At 41.0% G+C, this 16,087-nt stretch overlaps 1 protein-coding gene across 1 annotated transcript; it reads left to right on the top strand.

Annotated features, from left to right (window-relative positions):
- The first annotated feature begins 11,671 nt into the window (after positions 1 to 11,671).
- Positions 11,672 to 15,190, top strand: LOC125530460 (chlorophyllide a oxygenase, chloroplastic). The gene is made up of 9 exons (XM_048694852.1): positions 11,672 to 11,947; positions 12,113 to 12,358; positions 12,770 to 12,874; positions 12,962 to 13,264; positions 13,355 to 13,502; positions 13,615 to 13,799; positions 13,901 to 14,013; positions 14,135 to 14,429; positions 14,624 to 15,190. The coding sequence occupies exons 1-9, from the start codon at positions 11,873 to 11,875 to the stop codon at positions 14,804 to 14,806; spliced, it is 1,653 nt and encodes a 550-aa protein (XP_048550809.1). The 5' UTR covers positions 11,672 to 11,872; the 3' UTR covers positions 14,807 to 15,190.
- The last annotated feature ends 897 nt before the right edge of the window (positions 15,191 to 16,087 follow it).

The following is a 16,087-nucleotide window of genomic DNA, read 5'->3' on the forward strand; positions in this document are numbered from 1 at the left end:
CAAAGCATATTCATGTTCATAATCAGAGGGGTATTAATATGCATATAGGATCTGAACATATGATCTTCCACCAAATAAACCAACTAGCATCAACTACAAAGAGTAATCGACACTACTAGCAACCCACAGGTACCATTCCAGACTTAGAGACAAGAATTGGATACAAGAGATGAGCAAGGGTTTGAGAGGAGATGGTGCTGGTGAAGATGTTGATGGAGATTGACCCCCTCCTGATGAGAGGATCGTTGGTGATGATTTCTCCCTCCCGGAGGGAGGTTTCTCCGGCAGAACAGCTCCGCTGGAGCCCTAGATTGGTTCCGCCAAGGTTCCGCCTCGTGGCGGTGGAGTATCGTCCCTAAAGCTTGCTTATGATTTTTTTTTCCTCAACGAAAGACTCCATATAGCAGAAGATGGACATCGGAGGGCCACCAGGGGGCCCACACTCGTGGCCAAGGTGTGGCCCCCCTCTGGAACATCTCGCGCTTAGTATTTTTTATATATTCTGAAAATGACTTCCGTGAAGTTTCAGGACTTTTGGATCTGTGCAGAATAGGTCTCTAATATTTGCTCCTTTTCCAGCCAAAAATCCCAGCTGTCGGCATTCTCCCTCTTTATGTAAACCTTGTAAAATAAGAGAGAATAGGCATAAGTATTGTGACATAATGTGTAATAACAGCCCATAATGCAATAAATATCGATATAAAAGCATGATGCAAAATGGACGTATCAGGGATGAGTGGAGCAAATCCGATAGGTCAGACAACTACATGATCGATGAGATTTATTGTTCTCAAACAATTGAACTTTGTTTTGCCGTTGGATGCAACGGGTAAAGGGTGCGGGGAGATGCAAAGAAGGAAGAAATAACAAGATATGGGTTGCCTCTGGCCGACCATCCGCCACTTAATTGTTATTGCAACAGTTTATATTTTTCCTCGTGACCAAAATAAGGCATTAGAACATGTACACAGTACAGTGGTTGATAAGATAGTTTTATTTTAAGCCTTGCATGTAATTTAAACATGACAATCAAAGCATTGCCTACAATGAATTATCTTTTAGTGTTATTTACAATAACTAGTTATTCCTAAAAATAAATTTGTAATACATATTGTGCTAAGGGATTATCTCTTAAATAAGAGAAGATAGGTATTTTCTTATGAGTTCTCTTATTCACCTCAACATCTATCCAATGTAGCATGTTTAAGATAGCATCATTGTACACGAAAGTGCCCTTCTACACCCGAGATCAAATGAGCTCGGGATGAACAATAACTCGGAAAACATTTATAAAATGTTCCAAAAAAATATGTTTTTTTATATGGCAAATTTTGACAAATGTTCTAAGTGGTTGAAAAACTTCATCACGAAATCACATTTGTGGAAGTTGTGGCAAAGAATAGCAGATAATACAATTTTTTATTTATATTATATCATACTATCTTGCAAATAGTTCATATTATTAGTCAAACACCTCCTATAATTGTTGCTCTGCGAGTTAGTTCTTGAATTTTTCTGCTCTATAGAATAGCATAGAAGTTTCGGTAGTGGTCTTATCTTCCCATCATAGTGTAGTTTTGCATTTATTTATTTCTGTAGACAAGATGAGTCATGAAGTTTATTACCTCCTGGTTGATATGGTTAGTCATTGTACAATAGGCAGCTTAAGTGGATTTGTTCCATGCCAATTTAGTCAATAGCGTGCTATTTATTTGTGTTGGCAATGGTAGGTAGTCAAACCATCCAAAAAATATATACTACTAAAGCCATGTAAAAGTAGAACAGAAAATGAGACGCATGAATTTGTCTCGAAAAGTACTTTACCACTTTAGTTTGTTGAATTTCATCAATATTTTGCTTTAAAACTTCACACTCAAAGTTATATTCTCGAAACGTTGTCTATGTTCAGAGCGACCTTTTAATAAAGGGTACCGGGGTACTTACACAACATTATTTCGCATAGTGCATCATCCTTATCATGAAACATATTTCTTCTTTTGTCTGAATTTGAACTAGAACATAGAGCAGCGTGATTAGATTATTGGTAACGGCACAGGTTGTGATATCCAAATACTAATTCGTTCATGAGAATAGTCCAATTTATTGCTACAGTAATTGTTTCTTTTGTCCCAATAAAACTAAGGTTTGATTGATGGCTAGGCGGATGGTTTCATAAATCTATTACAGGAAATATTAACATTTTGTCTCTACTGTCTGTGCCCCCACTGACACTGACAACATGTGGAAATTGGATATTGTTTTAGTTGACTGAAGCTACTTCTCTGCAAGATTACAATGGAAGAAGACGACATGCCAACAACCCCACAATAGCTCCATTGCGAATATTGCTCAAAATAATACGAACTGCAACCCATCTGAGCAATCGGTGATCCATGTCTTCATTTGCATTATGTGATAGTAGGCATTGGACAAAAGTGTGTGGCTTACTTTTATCGTAGAACTTTGCTTACACAGATTTTTCCTACAATTGTAGTGGACTTCTAATTGTAGTTGTGACACTAAGAACCATTATAAATATGTATATCTCTATTCTTCTTAATTTTAAATTTAGAATGATGAATATTAGACAGGTCTAAGAATTTCATGTTATAACTGGTCTCTATTCTGATGGGAAGACTGTACCCTTTAGAACATTTTGACAACATGTTTTGATTTTGTTTCGGTAGTTATCATTAAAAACTGTTGTGATTTATTTTCCAATCTAATTCAAATTGTGAATCATTAGCTGTGCAATCTGTTTCTAATTGTACAGAACAATAACAATGTCTAGTTCATTATATTGAACGACATGTTAGCAGTGAACTTCACTTGGGATATTGGATCACCCGAGTGTGTTGAAATAATTGGGCATGTAACTGATGGATAATTCTAAGAAGAGAGTGCATATTTATCTACTATCTTTACAGTATCATCGGCACCCCTCATTTATTTAAACGTGATGGATTAAATTATACATAGTAAAACTCGATTGCTTTTGTGGCCTGACTAATAAATCATACCAAGTATTTTGCAGGCCTAAATTTAGTTAATTTTTCATATATTTTCCATTACACTTAGTAAAATTAATCACATAACGATGTTATGAACATTAAGGTGTAATATTTTTGTTATACAATATTAGTGTCCAGCAATAAATACACATGCATTGAAGTTAGAAAAAAGTTGGTACAAAACAGAGTGACATTAGTTTTTCCTATTTTGATACACTACACCGATTTTTTTTTAAATCACATAGAATCAATCAAATATGGTTGATTTTAAGCACTTAGATGCATGTATATGTATATGTTTGTGTCAGTTTTTGTATAATTAAATATCTCGGTAGAGACCTCTACCATCTATATATAATTTTTTAGAGGTTTCCAGAGGGAAAAATTATTTGTGTTGTAAATTCATAAGAAAAAGTAGAGTAGTTATGGATGCAACGATTTCGCTGTCGGGCTCATCTGCTCCCGTGGATAAACAGTAAAGATAGAAAAATAGCGAATGCCTGATGCCCATGCCGAATTTAGTGGAGTTTCGGCATTTGGGTAGCTCTTAGCAAAAGAAAAATCAAGCTTCTGAGGAAGTTTTAAAAAAAATGCTCTGTTCCAAGATCATTTTTTGTGCTTTGCCACAAGATTCTTGAGTGTCAAAACACCACCAATTCTTGCATCACAACTCAAGCATCTTGCATGCAAAAAAAGGAATCATTTGAATGTTTCTGCTATTTTTTATGATTTTACTATTTATTTGGAGCAGATGAGCCCAGGCTCAGATAGCAATTACCGGTATATCAAGGTGTTTGCAAAGGATTTTTCTATGCAACATTGGCATTTCTCATTTGTTGGTTCTTTCATGGCTATGTACATGGATTTTCTACTTTGTGAAATAGGACCGCTTGTGATAGATATCCATGAAAACTGGGTATTAGTTATTTTCTTTTGTTCATCCATGAAAACAATACTAACTTGTAATCCACTCAAAGTCAAACCAATACATCACATCAAGCTTTATGCATGCACTCGATGATTTGGAAAACCATCATGTCAATAACTATAGATCCGCAACTCGTCTATGTGTGCCACTGGCGTATTGAATGTATGGAATGGAACAAACAAAGGATATTCTTAGAGAACGTACAACCGAAATGCTTAGATATGTTCTTAGTAAGATGAATTGGCTTTCTTTTTTGCTATATAAGGGCATCTCAACGGTGATCTGCAAATTTGCTCCGTAATCTGTCTGCGAACACTGATGCCAGAGGCCGCCATCCAACGTTGTCCGCATGCATTTCAAAAACTTTTTCAAAAAACAAATTCATGCAAACACAACGCATTTCATACAAACCGGACGAAACCGTTTACATTTTGGACATATTTTTAACTAAAAACGTTATCAGACTAAGATAAAACTATAATAACATGGCATGCCAACACATTCATTAATTTACCAATAGCACAATTAAATATGATCTTACAAACATATTAAATTTATCAATTAAGTTTATATTTTGCATAAATGAAGAATACATACCGACATAAACACTAGTTATTTACTTACTAGCATATTGTTCTTTGCAATATGTTTCTAGAAAAGGGAAGCATTATCTCTGGTCCTCTTGATCTTTGACAATTCTATAAGAAAAAATTACATTTTATCAATCATATAACATAATTTCACACACAAAATTATGGGGAAAGTTATGTGTTCATGTACGGCCAGATAGCACTATCAATCATGGTTGGTATGATTGATTCAGTTCACTTTTTGCATTTTAACAAGGAAGTGAACGAAGTAGCGCATACTATAGTTAAATTTGCTTATGGTAGTAATGGGACTTGTAATTGGGTCGATGAACCCCAGATTTCTTGGTTAATGCTATGGTGAATGGTGTAACTATATTATCAAGTTAATAAAGTGACTCATGATGGCATTTCCTCAAAAAATCCACCTGATAAAATAATCAATGGATATAATCACAACAACCCATAATTCGCGGTGCGTAAGGAACCAATAAAAAATTGGGAAATGTAGACAATGTAGAATCAGTCCACCCAGTGTAGCTGAATGCCTATGGACAGCCGACCATCGGGGTAGGCAGAACTATTTTACGGTGCTACTACGTGCAGACCGGCCGCCGCTAGGCATGAGTACACTGGGTGCATTGGCGCCGGGCTGGCGGGGCAACATGGACAGATCCTGGCCTCTTGAGTGTCCAACGGAAGTGAGACAGGCGGCGAGGCAGCCTGCTAGTTTGGGAGCGCGGAATCGAGGATGGGAGTGGCAGGCTGGCTATTCGGGTTTTTAGGGGTTGTACTTTGGATGTTGGGCGACGGATGGGCCGGGATGAGTAGACAATGTTTTGTCAGACTTCCCTGTTCCGATCCATCTCCAAATCTCCTACAGTATATAGGCAACCACCCTATAGATTTTCCCCTAGTAGTCGGTGGCGGGAAGTCATAGGCTTGCATTGCGGGGCCGGGGTGCGGTTGTCGATAGTGGAGACAAACTAGTCTAAGAGAAATGATCGAGGAGGCAAAGACAACTCAAGTAGGGTAGGATGGTGAAGTGGGATGCCGACCTTCTATGGTTTTGGTGGTGCTTGGCATAGAGTGGCGTGCTAGATGAAGCATGCAGATTGGACAATCCAGGAAAAATTGACCGACATGATTGTTTTTTCCAAACAACTAGGCACAACACGAGAATGAAGGAAAACGGGTTGTCGCTTTCCACCCACCGCATCATTATTTCGGCAATTTCAACTAAACATCGTGCCGAGAAATAAAACATCAACATTGGTCCATTCAAAAAATGTCTTAAACATATAATCATGACCACTTGCACCATAGAACACAAATGAAAGTACAAAATTTCTACTGATTATCAAACTTATACTCCAACATTTTGGAAACAGATTAGAGATCTACATGTGCTATGAGTGCCCATCATTTATTTTATATGAGAATGATGAAATTATTATACAGAAACTCAGTCCAACCCGTAGCATCACATGTGATACCAATGATTCTTCAAACCTAGATTTAGTTATTTTCTCGTATATTTTTCACTACACTTACCAAAATTAATCACATAGCAATATTTCCAATTTAAGATGTAATATTTTCATTATAGAATTTTGGTATCCACTTATAAATACACTTGCATTAAGGTTTGAACCAAAGATGATGCAAAACATAGTGAAAATAGGCCTTCCCATTTTCATACACTGCAGCATAAAGACTTTGGTCAAATCATATCAGGATCGATCAAATATGTATTAATTTGTAGCACTTATATGCATGTATATGTTTGTGTCTATTTCGTATCCTTAAATATCTTGGTAGAGATCTATACCATCTAAATTTATATAGAGGCTCCTAGAGTGCACGGCTATTTTAGGTGCAAATTTATATAAAAAAAAGAACTAGAGTATGTGTTTACAAAGGATTTTTCTATGACTCATTGGCATTGCTCATTTGTTGGTTTTTTTATGGCTATGTACATAGATTCTCTTCTAGGTGAAATAGGACCGCTTGTAATAGATATCCATGAAAATTGGGTATTAGTTATTCTAGCTTTTTAAATGTCACAACCATTTTTCTAAATGGTACGATTTAAAAAAATGCGAACATTTTTCTACATTGTATAAACAGTTTTTATAATGTCACGGCCATATTTTTACAATGCAAAACATTGTTTCATCAATGTCACAATCGTTTTTCTGACTGGTATGTAACATTTTTCCCAGATTACGCAGACATTATTTACATTTTATAAACATTTTCATAAATGTTAGGAACATATTATTGGAACACGTGAACATATTTTAATGTTATGATTTTTTCAAATGCTAGCAACATTTTTTAATTTGTCTCAAATATTTGTTTACACTACATGAGCTTTCTTTAAACGCATAATGATTTTTTTAATAATATGCAAAGTATTTTTAATTTATAAATATAATTTAAAAGAAAAGCAGCAGAACATGACATGGGCTAGTGATTCAGTGCTCCTTCCTCACCGGGTCAGCCCATTTTGGAAGTGCGAGAGGCAAGTGGTTCTTCAAAATCACTAATTAAGGGGCACCCCTTGCAAAGGTCACACCCACCTACTCCGTGGTTACAAGTCGTGTAGCGCATGTGTGACACTTGTTACAGCCTATGAGTTTTGTGTTTTTTAGATTGATTTATGTCAAAAAGTTTTATCTCCTAAACCGTGCATCGGAATCATGAAGCATTGTTGTGTTTCTCGTGTTGAGATCTTTGAAACTAAATCCCTTGTTAATAGGTTTGCAAAAAAAATTTAAAACCAAAAAACTAAAACCCAAAAAAGGAACTGAAAAAGCGAAATCTGAAGAAAAGGCGGAAAAAAAAAACTGAGACTGAAAAAAACCAAAAGCACAACTGTGCTTCATAAAAAAAGTGAAGAAAACCTACTAAAGGCCAAGTAAAATCCAAAAACTAAAAAAAATGCAGAAATAAAAATGTTAACCCTCGGATTAATGCAACATGTGACATATGGCAACAGCTAAGCGCGCTACTTGGTCTGCTCGCGCGCAATGCCGGCCCATCAAATTGTCTGCTGCCGAAAGCCTTTGGAGCGTTCCCGTTGTTTAGTTGCCCTTGTGGTTCTTTCGTCTCGCTTCGGGCGAGACAAAGTCGTGGCCTAGTGTCGCACGAATGCTATATCTCACTTATAGCGAGGGTAGCATCCGTCTCCCCTTAAGGGTTCGTGCATATGGGCTGGCCCGTTAGTGTGGTCGCCCGCACGCTTGCTATATGTGCTTATTTGTCTCCTTTTATCCTTTTTCTTCGCTTTTTGGTTTCCTTTTCTTTCTTCCCTGATTTTATGTTTTATTATCATTTTTCTTTGTTTCTTTCACTGTTTTTACCGGTTTTTATTTATTTTTCAATCTTATTACTGGTTTTTTTGCTTTTCTTTCTTTGTTTCCCTTTTTGCTATGTTTCTTCGTGTTTCTTTTTCGATTTTTATTGATTTTCTTCGTTTTCTTTTTACATTTTTCTTATATTTCAGGAATATTATTATATACACATTTAACATTTTTCAAATAAGTGATTAACATTTTTGACAATTTTTTATTTCATATTTTTTTCATACACATTATACATTTTTTGTATACACTAGGAACATTTTTAATATACAGGTTTAATAATTTATTAATACATGATTAACATTTTTTGAAACATATATTTTTTTTTTATTCCGGTGAACCACTCAGTTAGTGTGTTGGGTACTAAACCGGAAGGAGTGCAGTTCGAATTACGTCCGCACTGTAATGGACGCTTAATGCGGCAAATAGGAGATGCTTAGGCGTGCGCCTAGTGCCGGGCCGAGTTCATTTGGTCTGCTTAAGCAGGCCGGGGTAAACGACGCCATACCAGGCGAGGCCTTGCAACGCAGCCGTGCTGGGCTAGGCCGGGGATGGGCTGCTGTAGAGTTGCATCACATCGTTACGGTCACAGGCGAGTGAAAAGAAGAACAGATGATCCTAGAAAAAGGAACAAGAAATATTCCATGGAGTGGAATAAGTGGAGAAGCGACTGCAACAGATTCTCGCTGTCACTCACGTGGGCAGAGGAGGGTTTTTTCTTGGGATGGTAGCGCGAGAACTGATTAATGGCCAGTAGGGAGCGCCTCTGCGTCCCCACGCGGGAACGGAAACCCGGGTGCCACCTTGGCGCGTCCCGACACCAACGTAACCCGCCTCTTATCCCCCAATCTATCCATCCATGGTTACACTGTGACTACATGTACAAGGAGGCCCTTTTTGTGCGCGTGCCCCCTCGTTCTACTCCGAAATTGCAACAGCTTGAAAGCATTTCTTCACATGCCGATTAGCTCTTCCCCAACATTTCGTTGATAGAACAATGCAATTTAGAGATTTTATATCTTTGAGTGATACTTTGCCACTTTTTATTATAAAGGATGATTTTTGTTGACTCATAATCAGTACATACCTGGCCCATACATAACTGAAATGCACACACACACACACACATGATCACATCGACACAGAGCTAAGTCATACAAGACCGAAGTTATGCCTGTGGATGGATAAAAAGAAAAATCTCGAAGTGATGAAAACAGTGATTGACTATAGACAGCGGTGACCATTAGCACCAACCATCCTTTCACAACACAATAGACCGGCCGCGGCGAGGGGGAGGGCGCACAGCGAAGTCTCCCAGAAAAAGTAGTTTGGGGCCTCCCGATCACCCGTCTCGAATGACATAGAAGTTTGTTTCCCACGATACGTTTTTTCACGCCAACTTGAAAATTTCAAATCAACAAAAGCTTAGGTTTGCACTAAAGTCACTCAAACACATTTTAGAGCAATAATTATAGAAATACTATAGCACTAAACTCAAACATAGCTTAATTAAACAATGTATTGTCACTAGGTTGAGCACGAACGAGCAAAAAACAGTAAAAGAACTCCTCGTCGTCGTTGGAGACCTCGATGATTGCATCCACACCACCGTCTTGGTGGCGCTGAGTGTGCGGAATTTGCATGCTACCTCGTGCTCGTCCATGATTGATTCCTCGGTTTTGTGATACTCCTCTGCTGCGTGCAGGTAGGATGCACACCACTTCTCCTCCTCCTCCTCCTCCTCCTCCCTCCTCCTCCTGGTACATGGTGTGCTTGTATTATCACTCAACCTCCTCCCATGAGATGATATCTACCGCACTGCCGCCCTCTTGTCCTCCTGTTCCGGGTCCGGCATCCCTTCCTTTCCCTCCTTCTCATTGCCTGACGAAGAGGAGGAGCTCGAAATGGTGTCGGTAGCCTCTGTAGCCTCGCGCGTGGCGACAATGGATGCGGCCTCAACTGTGATTTCGGTCCGGCGCGCGGTGGAGAGCAATGCCGAGACATTGGGGCTCGAGCGGACCATGGATGAGGCTCGAGGTGGCTCATGACGCGTTGGGTGGACGGGGAGCTCGTGGTAGATAGCGGCAGCGATGACGACTCAACCCCCCTCTATTTAGTGGGAAAATGGGAGGCGGCGAGGTAGGTCAGGGTTTGGAGATGTGTCGGCGGGGGGTTATAGAGGCATAGGGGTGAATCGAGCACCGAGCCAATGTTTGCGTCATGCATACAGGACAGGGACGTAGAGCTCAACTTTACCAAAAATGCCTCTTTTCAGAGCAAATTTGTGTTGAAGGGGCAAGTTTTGAGGGATAACTCCTCAAACTTTTGTGAGATTGTAGCTATAGGGGAAGTACTAGGTACATAATCTTTTTATTGTTTATTTATTTGCGACCCTACTTTGGCATAAGATCCATATGATTTTTGACCTACCTCCACCTACTAATATAGTTAAATTTGTTTGGAAACCGGCTGGGTGAGGTCACTCTTAAAGTTAAGACACATTTTGGAGAGCTTTATTTTGTCCTTAAGTAGCTACCATAATGTCTGTAATTTAATGGAGTGGCTAGTATTATCCTCCTTTTTAAAAAAGAAAAGAGATGCTCTTACTACACAACACATGTCTCAGAAAGTAGAAGTCGCAAACTGAGTGTAGCCCAGATGGCTAGCTTCCTTTTGGTGGAACCAGTCCACCAAGGTTCTATTCCTAGACTTGGCACTGGTACTTGCAACTTTGCTGGATTTATTTTAAGTTTCCTGTGGATGTTCCTTTAATAGGAGGAGATGTTTTCCTTGACTACGAGGCGCTTGCGCTGGCGGTCAATATCAAGATGTGATGCTAGCTCATTATCTTGGAGGTAATAGAAATAGGATGTGTTCGTGCGTCCGAAGAGGTGAGTGTATGTAGGTATATGTGATTGTACTGTGTCAAGAAAAGTAGTAAAAGTTTTGGCTCTGGGGAGCATATACTCCCTGATGAACAGTAAATTCAAAATAAATAGTGAGTTTTTTAAAAAAAACTGATTTTATTTGGCTGTTCATGTTAGTCTAACAAGTATACCTGGCCAAACCTCGGGCCGGGCCGGGCCTAGCCAAGCCCGAGGCAAAAAACCCAGGCCCGGCCATCGGGCCTGGTTTTTAGGCCCGAGCCAGGCCCGAACACGCAAAAGCCCGACGGGCCTCTGGCCTCGGGCCAGGCCCCTTCAGGAAATCGCAAATATGACGGGTCCGGGCCTGGCCTGGCCATCGGGCTCAAAATCTAGGCCCGAGCCCAGCCCGGGAGCAGCGTCCGAGCCGGGCCGGGTTTCCCATGGCCAGATATACTAACAAGTGTGTTTGACAATTTTCATGTAAAACGGGATACCGATGCTTCGTTGGTGAAAAATACAAAATTAAGTGTAGCATTTGAAGGTAATATTTGGCGTTCGATATGTTTTGCCGCACTGGTCAAATAGTTTAAGCTTTTTCACTAAATAATTGCAGGTACCATTTGGGTGCGACAATAAATACATCTAATTTTTTTATTATTTTTTGACATTACAAAAAACATTTTTGACCGGCAGAAGCATATGCTCCCAAGAGCCGATTGGATTTTTGGTAGAAGTCTTTCAACTCAAAAAAGAAATAAAAGGAAAGTAGAAGTACCTTGCTGATAATTTCCTGTCCCGGGCCAGCAAGAAACACTGGGTCCAAAAGTCTGCGTGGTGGCGGAGGCCTCCACATCATGGCCGGAGCCCGGACGCCGGCTCCCACGTGGCAACACGCGGGAGGCTCGTGGAGATCGCGGGCAGCCCCCTCCCCTTATCGTCGCGAGGCGTCAGGCACACTTCAGCCGCGAAAAATCGACTGATTTCCGGCAAAAATATCCATTCCACGCTCACATCTTCTTCCTTCTCCGAGAAACAGAGATATAGGAATTTCCCCGGACCCCGAAAAAATCCCTCTTTTCCCGCTGCTCGACGGCGGCCGGCGGCAGCGTCCATGACCACAGTGGCCTCGCTCTCCCTGGTGCCGCACCTGCTCATCAAGCCCTCCTTCCGCTGCCTCTCCCGAAAGGTCAGTTCTCTCCATGAACAAATTATCCCGAAACTTCTTCAGAGTTTCTGAATTTCTAGTGTATCCCCAAATTGTCCAGTTCTCTGCTGGTCGAACTGCACCCCACCCACCATGGTGAACTGAGTAACTCATGATGGTTCTCTTTTTGTCGAAACTGTGGTGCAGGGAGTTGGCAGATATGGCGGAATCAAGGTATACGCGGTGCTCAGGGATGATAGTGCCGACTACCTGAAGGATAACCACCACTGGGAGGCCCTGTTCCATGTCGATGACCCCGGCCCAAGGGTTCCGATCGAGAAGGGCCAGTACCTGGAGGCCAAGCAGGCGCTCGACGTCGTCCGCTTCGACATCCAGTACTGTGACTGGAGGGCCCGGCAGGACCTGCTCACCATCATGGTGCTTCACAACAAGGTATGAAAAATATGTTCTGAACTCTGAATAATGGTAGCTAGTACTTGCAGTAGGTTCAGAGAAATGTTACCTGAAAAAAAGTTCAGAGAAATGTTTCTGTCTGCACTTGCTGAATTTCACCATGGTTGGTACTGATCAGGGTAAGGCATATATGGAACAATGGATGTTAGATATATGTTTGATGTTGAAATTAACTTACGTATAATGGTAGATAGTACGTAGTACTGTAGTAGTAAGTTCATAGAAATGTCTCAGTCTGCACTTACTGAATTTCACAATGAGTACTACTGGTTAGATTAAGGCATAAATAAATGATCAATGGATATTAGATAGATGCCTGAGGTTGAAATTGTGGATGAAACTAGTAGTTGTGGACTATATATAACCTGAATTGTGCAAAATGGAATGCAGGTGGTGGAGGTTCTTAACCCTTTAGCGAGGGACTTCAAGTCGGTTGGGAACCTGAGGAAAGACCTTGACGGTCTACAGGAGGAACTGGCAAAGGCTCACAACCAGGTATATTTGTTGTCGGAACTCGGAAGAATCCTGATAAAGACCTTGCATACCTGTATGGAACCTCACTGTTAACTGTACATCGTACAGCTTTATTTATCGGAATCCAGAGTGTCGTCGGCCCTCGATAAGCTAGCACAAATGGAGACGGTGGTCAATGAGAGGCTGTTGTCGGATGGGAGCGCTTTCGCAAACACGGCCGATTGCGCTTCTCTTGATCCGAGTACTTCTCTTGATACAACTACGAGCACTTCCTCCACGGTCCGAGTCGGAGCTAAAAAACCGAAGCGTCGCAGTCTCAACATTTCTGGCCCTGTCAAGCCTTACAGTGCCAATCTGAAGAACTTCTGGTACCCGGTGGCTTTTTCCAGTGACCTGAAGGATGACACAATGGTAGAGCAAAATGCCTGTCTCAAAGCTAATTGATAGTTTGCGGTCTTAGATACATGTGTTTATTTGACAAGTTTGTGTGTGTGCTCTCAGGTGCCCATAGATTGTTTCGAGGAACAGTGGGTAATATTCCGCGGAAAAGATAAAAGGCCTGGATGTGTGCAGAATACATGTGCTCACAGAGCCTGCCCTCTTGATCTTGGTTCAGTGAATGAGGGTAGAATCACTTGCCCTTACCATGGTAAGAACTTGGAGCAATTTTTTGTTCAGTCAGGTTTCTTATGCTCATTAGTGTTGTGACATTTAAATGATGATGTCCAAGTAATATTGCATCTTCTATGAACAACCTTCAGGGTGGGAGTATTCGACTGACGGAAAATGCGAGAAAATGCCATCAACAAAGATGCTCAACGTGCGCATCCGGGCATTGCCGTGCTTCGAGCAAGAAGGAATGGTCTGGATCTGGCCCGGCGATGACACCCCTACACCCACCATCCCTTCCCTGCTGCCCCCTTCAGGGTTTACAATCCATGCAGAGGTAAAGAACATCATGATGCTGTAGCAGTTGTGCTATTGTCCAGGTGTCCTGTATATTTCAGTTCTGGACTGGACTGAGTATTCTTCTTGATCATTGAACAGATAGTGATGGAGCTACCGGTGGAACATGGACTTCTCTTGGACAATCTACTAGACCTCGCTCATGCCCCTTTTACTCATACATCCACCTTTGCCAAGGGCTGGAGTGTTCCAAGGTATTTCTATACATCTTATGGCACCAAGTAGTAGACCTGGCTGATGAAGGAACAATTTTCTATCCATGGTCATATTATGTCTGTACAAACCAACATGTTGAGTTTGTGTTATTATTCTCAGCTTTGTGAAGTTCTTGACACCTACATCTGGGCTCCAAGGGTACTGGGATCCTTATCCCATCGATATGGAGTTCCGACCGCCCTGCATGGTCTTGTCAACCATTGGCATCTCCAAGCCTGGAAAGCTAGAAGGGAAGAGCACCCAACAATGTGCAACGCATCTCCACCAGCTCCATGTATGCTTGCCCTCATCGACGAATAAAACCAGGCTGTTGTACCGGATGTCTCTCGACTTCGCACCCTGGATGAAGCACATGCCTTTCATGCACCTGTTGTGGTCACATTTCGCTGAGAAGGCAAGTCCCAAATTTTGTGGCTACACTCCCTCCATTCAATAATTATTGTCGTGGTTTTAGTTCTTCATAACTATAACAAGTCAACATGACAGCTATAACTGTCATTTGCAAACTAAGTCAGACGGGACTTGAATTGGTTTCAACAATCGTGTCTAACTGTTCTGACAATGGCAATATTTCACGATCTTTTGCAGGTCTTGAATGAGGATCTGCGGCTTGTGCTCGGCCAACAAGACCGAATGAACAATGGAGCTAACGTTTGGAACTGGCCAGTGTCGTATGACAAGCTCGGCATCCGGTATCGGCTATGGAGGGGGGCAGTCGAGAGGGGTGTCGATCGGTTACCGTTCAGCAACGAAATTGAGAGTGGATCATAGGCAAACACATGACATCACCTGTAGTCTCTTTCTCTCTCGTGCCATTTCTTTGCCTGGCAATGGCAGACAGATGACCCGTATGCACAGATTATTTGGTCGTGCGTCGCAGTGCGGTTGTTCATCTGGCCAAATATTGCTACAGATAGAAGGATTCTGGGAAGGAAGCCCTGTGAAAAGGATAATGGGCACCATCATTGCAATTGTGTATTGTTAATTGTACACTAGCGGCGGCATCAACTGATGCAATTGTAATCTGAGGTTGATTTTCTGTTCTTTTTTTCTCCCCCTCCCTTCATTCATGTAAAGTATCCTCCAATGTTACTGTCAAAGCGTACATAATTGTATGGCAAAAGCATGCTCCTCTGAGAAATGGTTTTATGATAATCATAGTGTTGTCTCTAGGGAATTATAAATTTATAATCCTCATGTTGGTATGTAAAGGGTTTTAGGCGAAAGCATTCTCTAGGGAATTATAAAGGGAAATGTTTATTTTTCATCCCTCAACTCTTTCGAGAGTATAGGAATGGTCACTCAACTCCAAACCAGCAAACTTTAGTCCCTAAACTTTCAAAATCAGATAAGTTTAGTCCCTCGTGCCACTTCAGGTGGTTTCTTGCTGCCGTGGAGTGGTTTTTGGCTTGAACTATGTGGGACATGCCTGTCTGTGGCAGAAACTCAAATACCGGTACCTAAGGTCCTAAGCTCGAGCCTTTGAGGTCATTCGGTGCACTATATTTTGCGTGGCTCCTTCCGCCACTGATAGGAGGGTCCCACGTAGTTCGAGTCAAATCCACTCCATGTTAGCAAGAAACCACCCGAGGGGGCACGAGGGGCTAAACTTGTCGTGTTTTGAAAGTTAAGGGAGTGAAATTTGATGTTTTGGAGTTAAGGGATCATTTCTATAGTTTTAAAATAGTTGATTGACAAAAAAATACATTTCTCTTTTATAAACAATACAACCATTTGAGATTTTAGAAAATGTGAAGAGCTTTAAAAAATTGAAGAGGTAATCCTTCTGTGATGGAAGAATATATTTATGTACTATTTAGTTAACTTTCCAACAACAATAAAAAACTCAACCAATTAACATATAGTCACACATATCTTTCCGACAATAACAAAAACTCAACCAAATAACATATTGTCAAACAATTCATGTTGAGAGAAGTCCACTTTAATGAAGCTCCAGATCCGTCCTCTACATGGTGTTCTGCTGTATGGTAGGTGATGGATTTGTGTGCTAGTCTATTCAAGTGGGTATGGTGTGGCTGCGGCGACATC

This window comes from Triticum urartu, unplaced genomic scaffold, assembly GCF_003073215.2.
Source record: "Triticum urartu cultivar G1812 unplaced genomic scaffold, Tu2.1 TuUngrouped_contig_6333, whole genome shotgun sequence".
NCBI lineage: Eukaryota > Viridiplantae > Streptophyta > Magnoliopsida > Poales > Poaceae > Triticum > Triticum urartu.

Coding starts and splice junctions, on each gene's coding strand:
- LOC125530460 (XM_048694852.1), top strand. CDS start 11,873: ATGACCACAGTGGCCTCGCTCTCCCTGGTGCCGCACCTGCTCATCAAG. Junction 12,875..12,961: donor TGGCAAAGGCTCACAACCAG/GTATATTTGTTG, acceptor TACATCGTACAG/CTTTATTTATCGGAATCCAG. Junction 14,014..14,134: donor AAGGGCTGGAGTGTTCCAAG/GTATTTCTATAC, acceptor TATTATTCTCAG/CTTTGTGAAGTTCTTGACAC.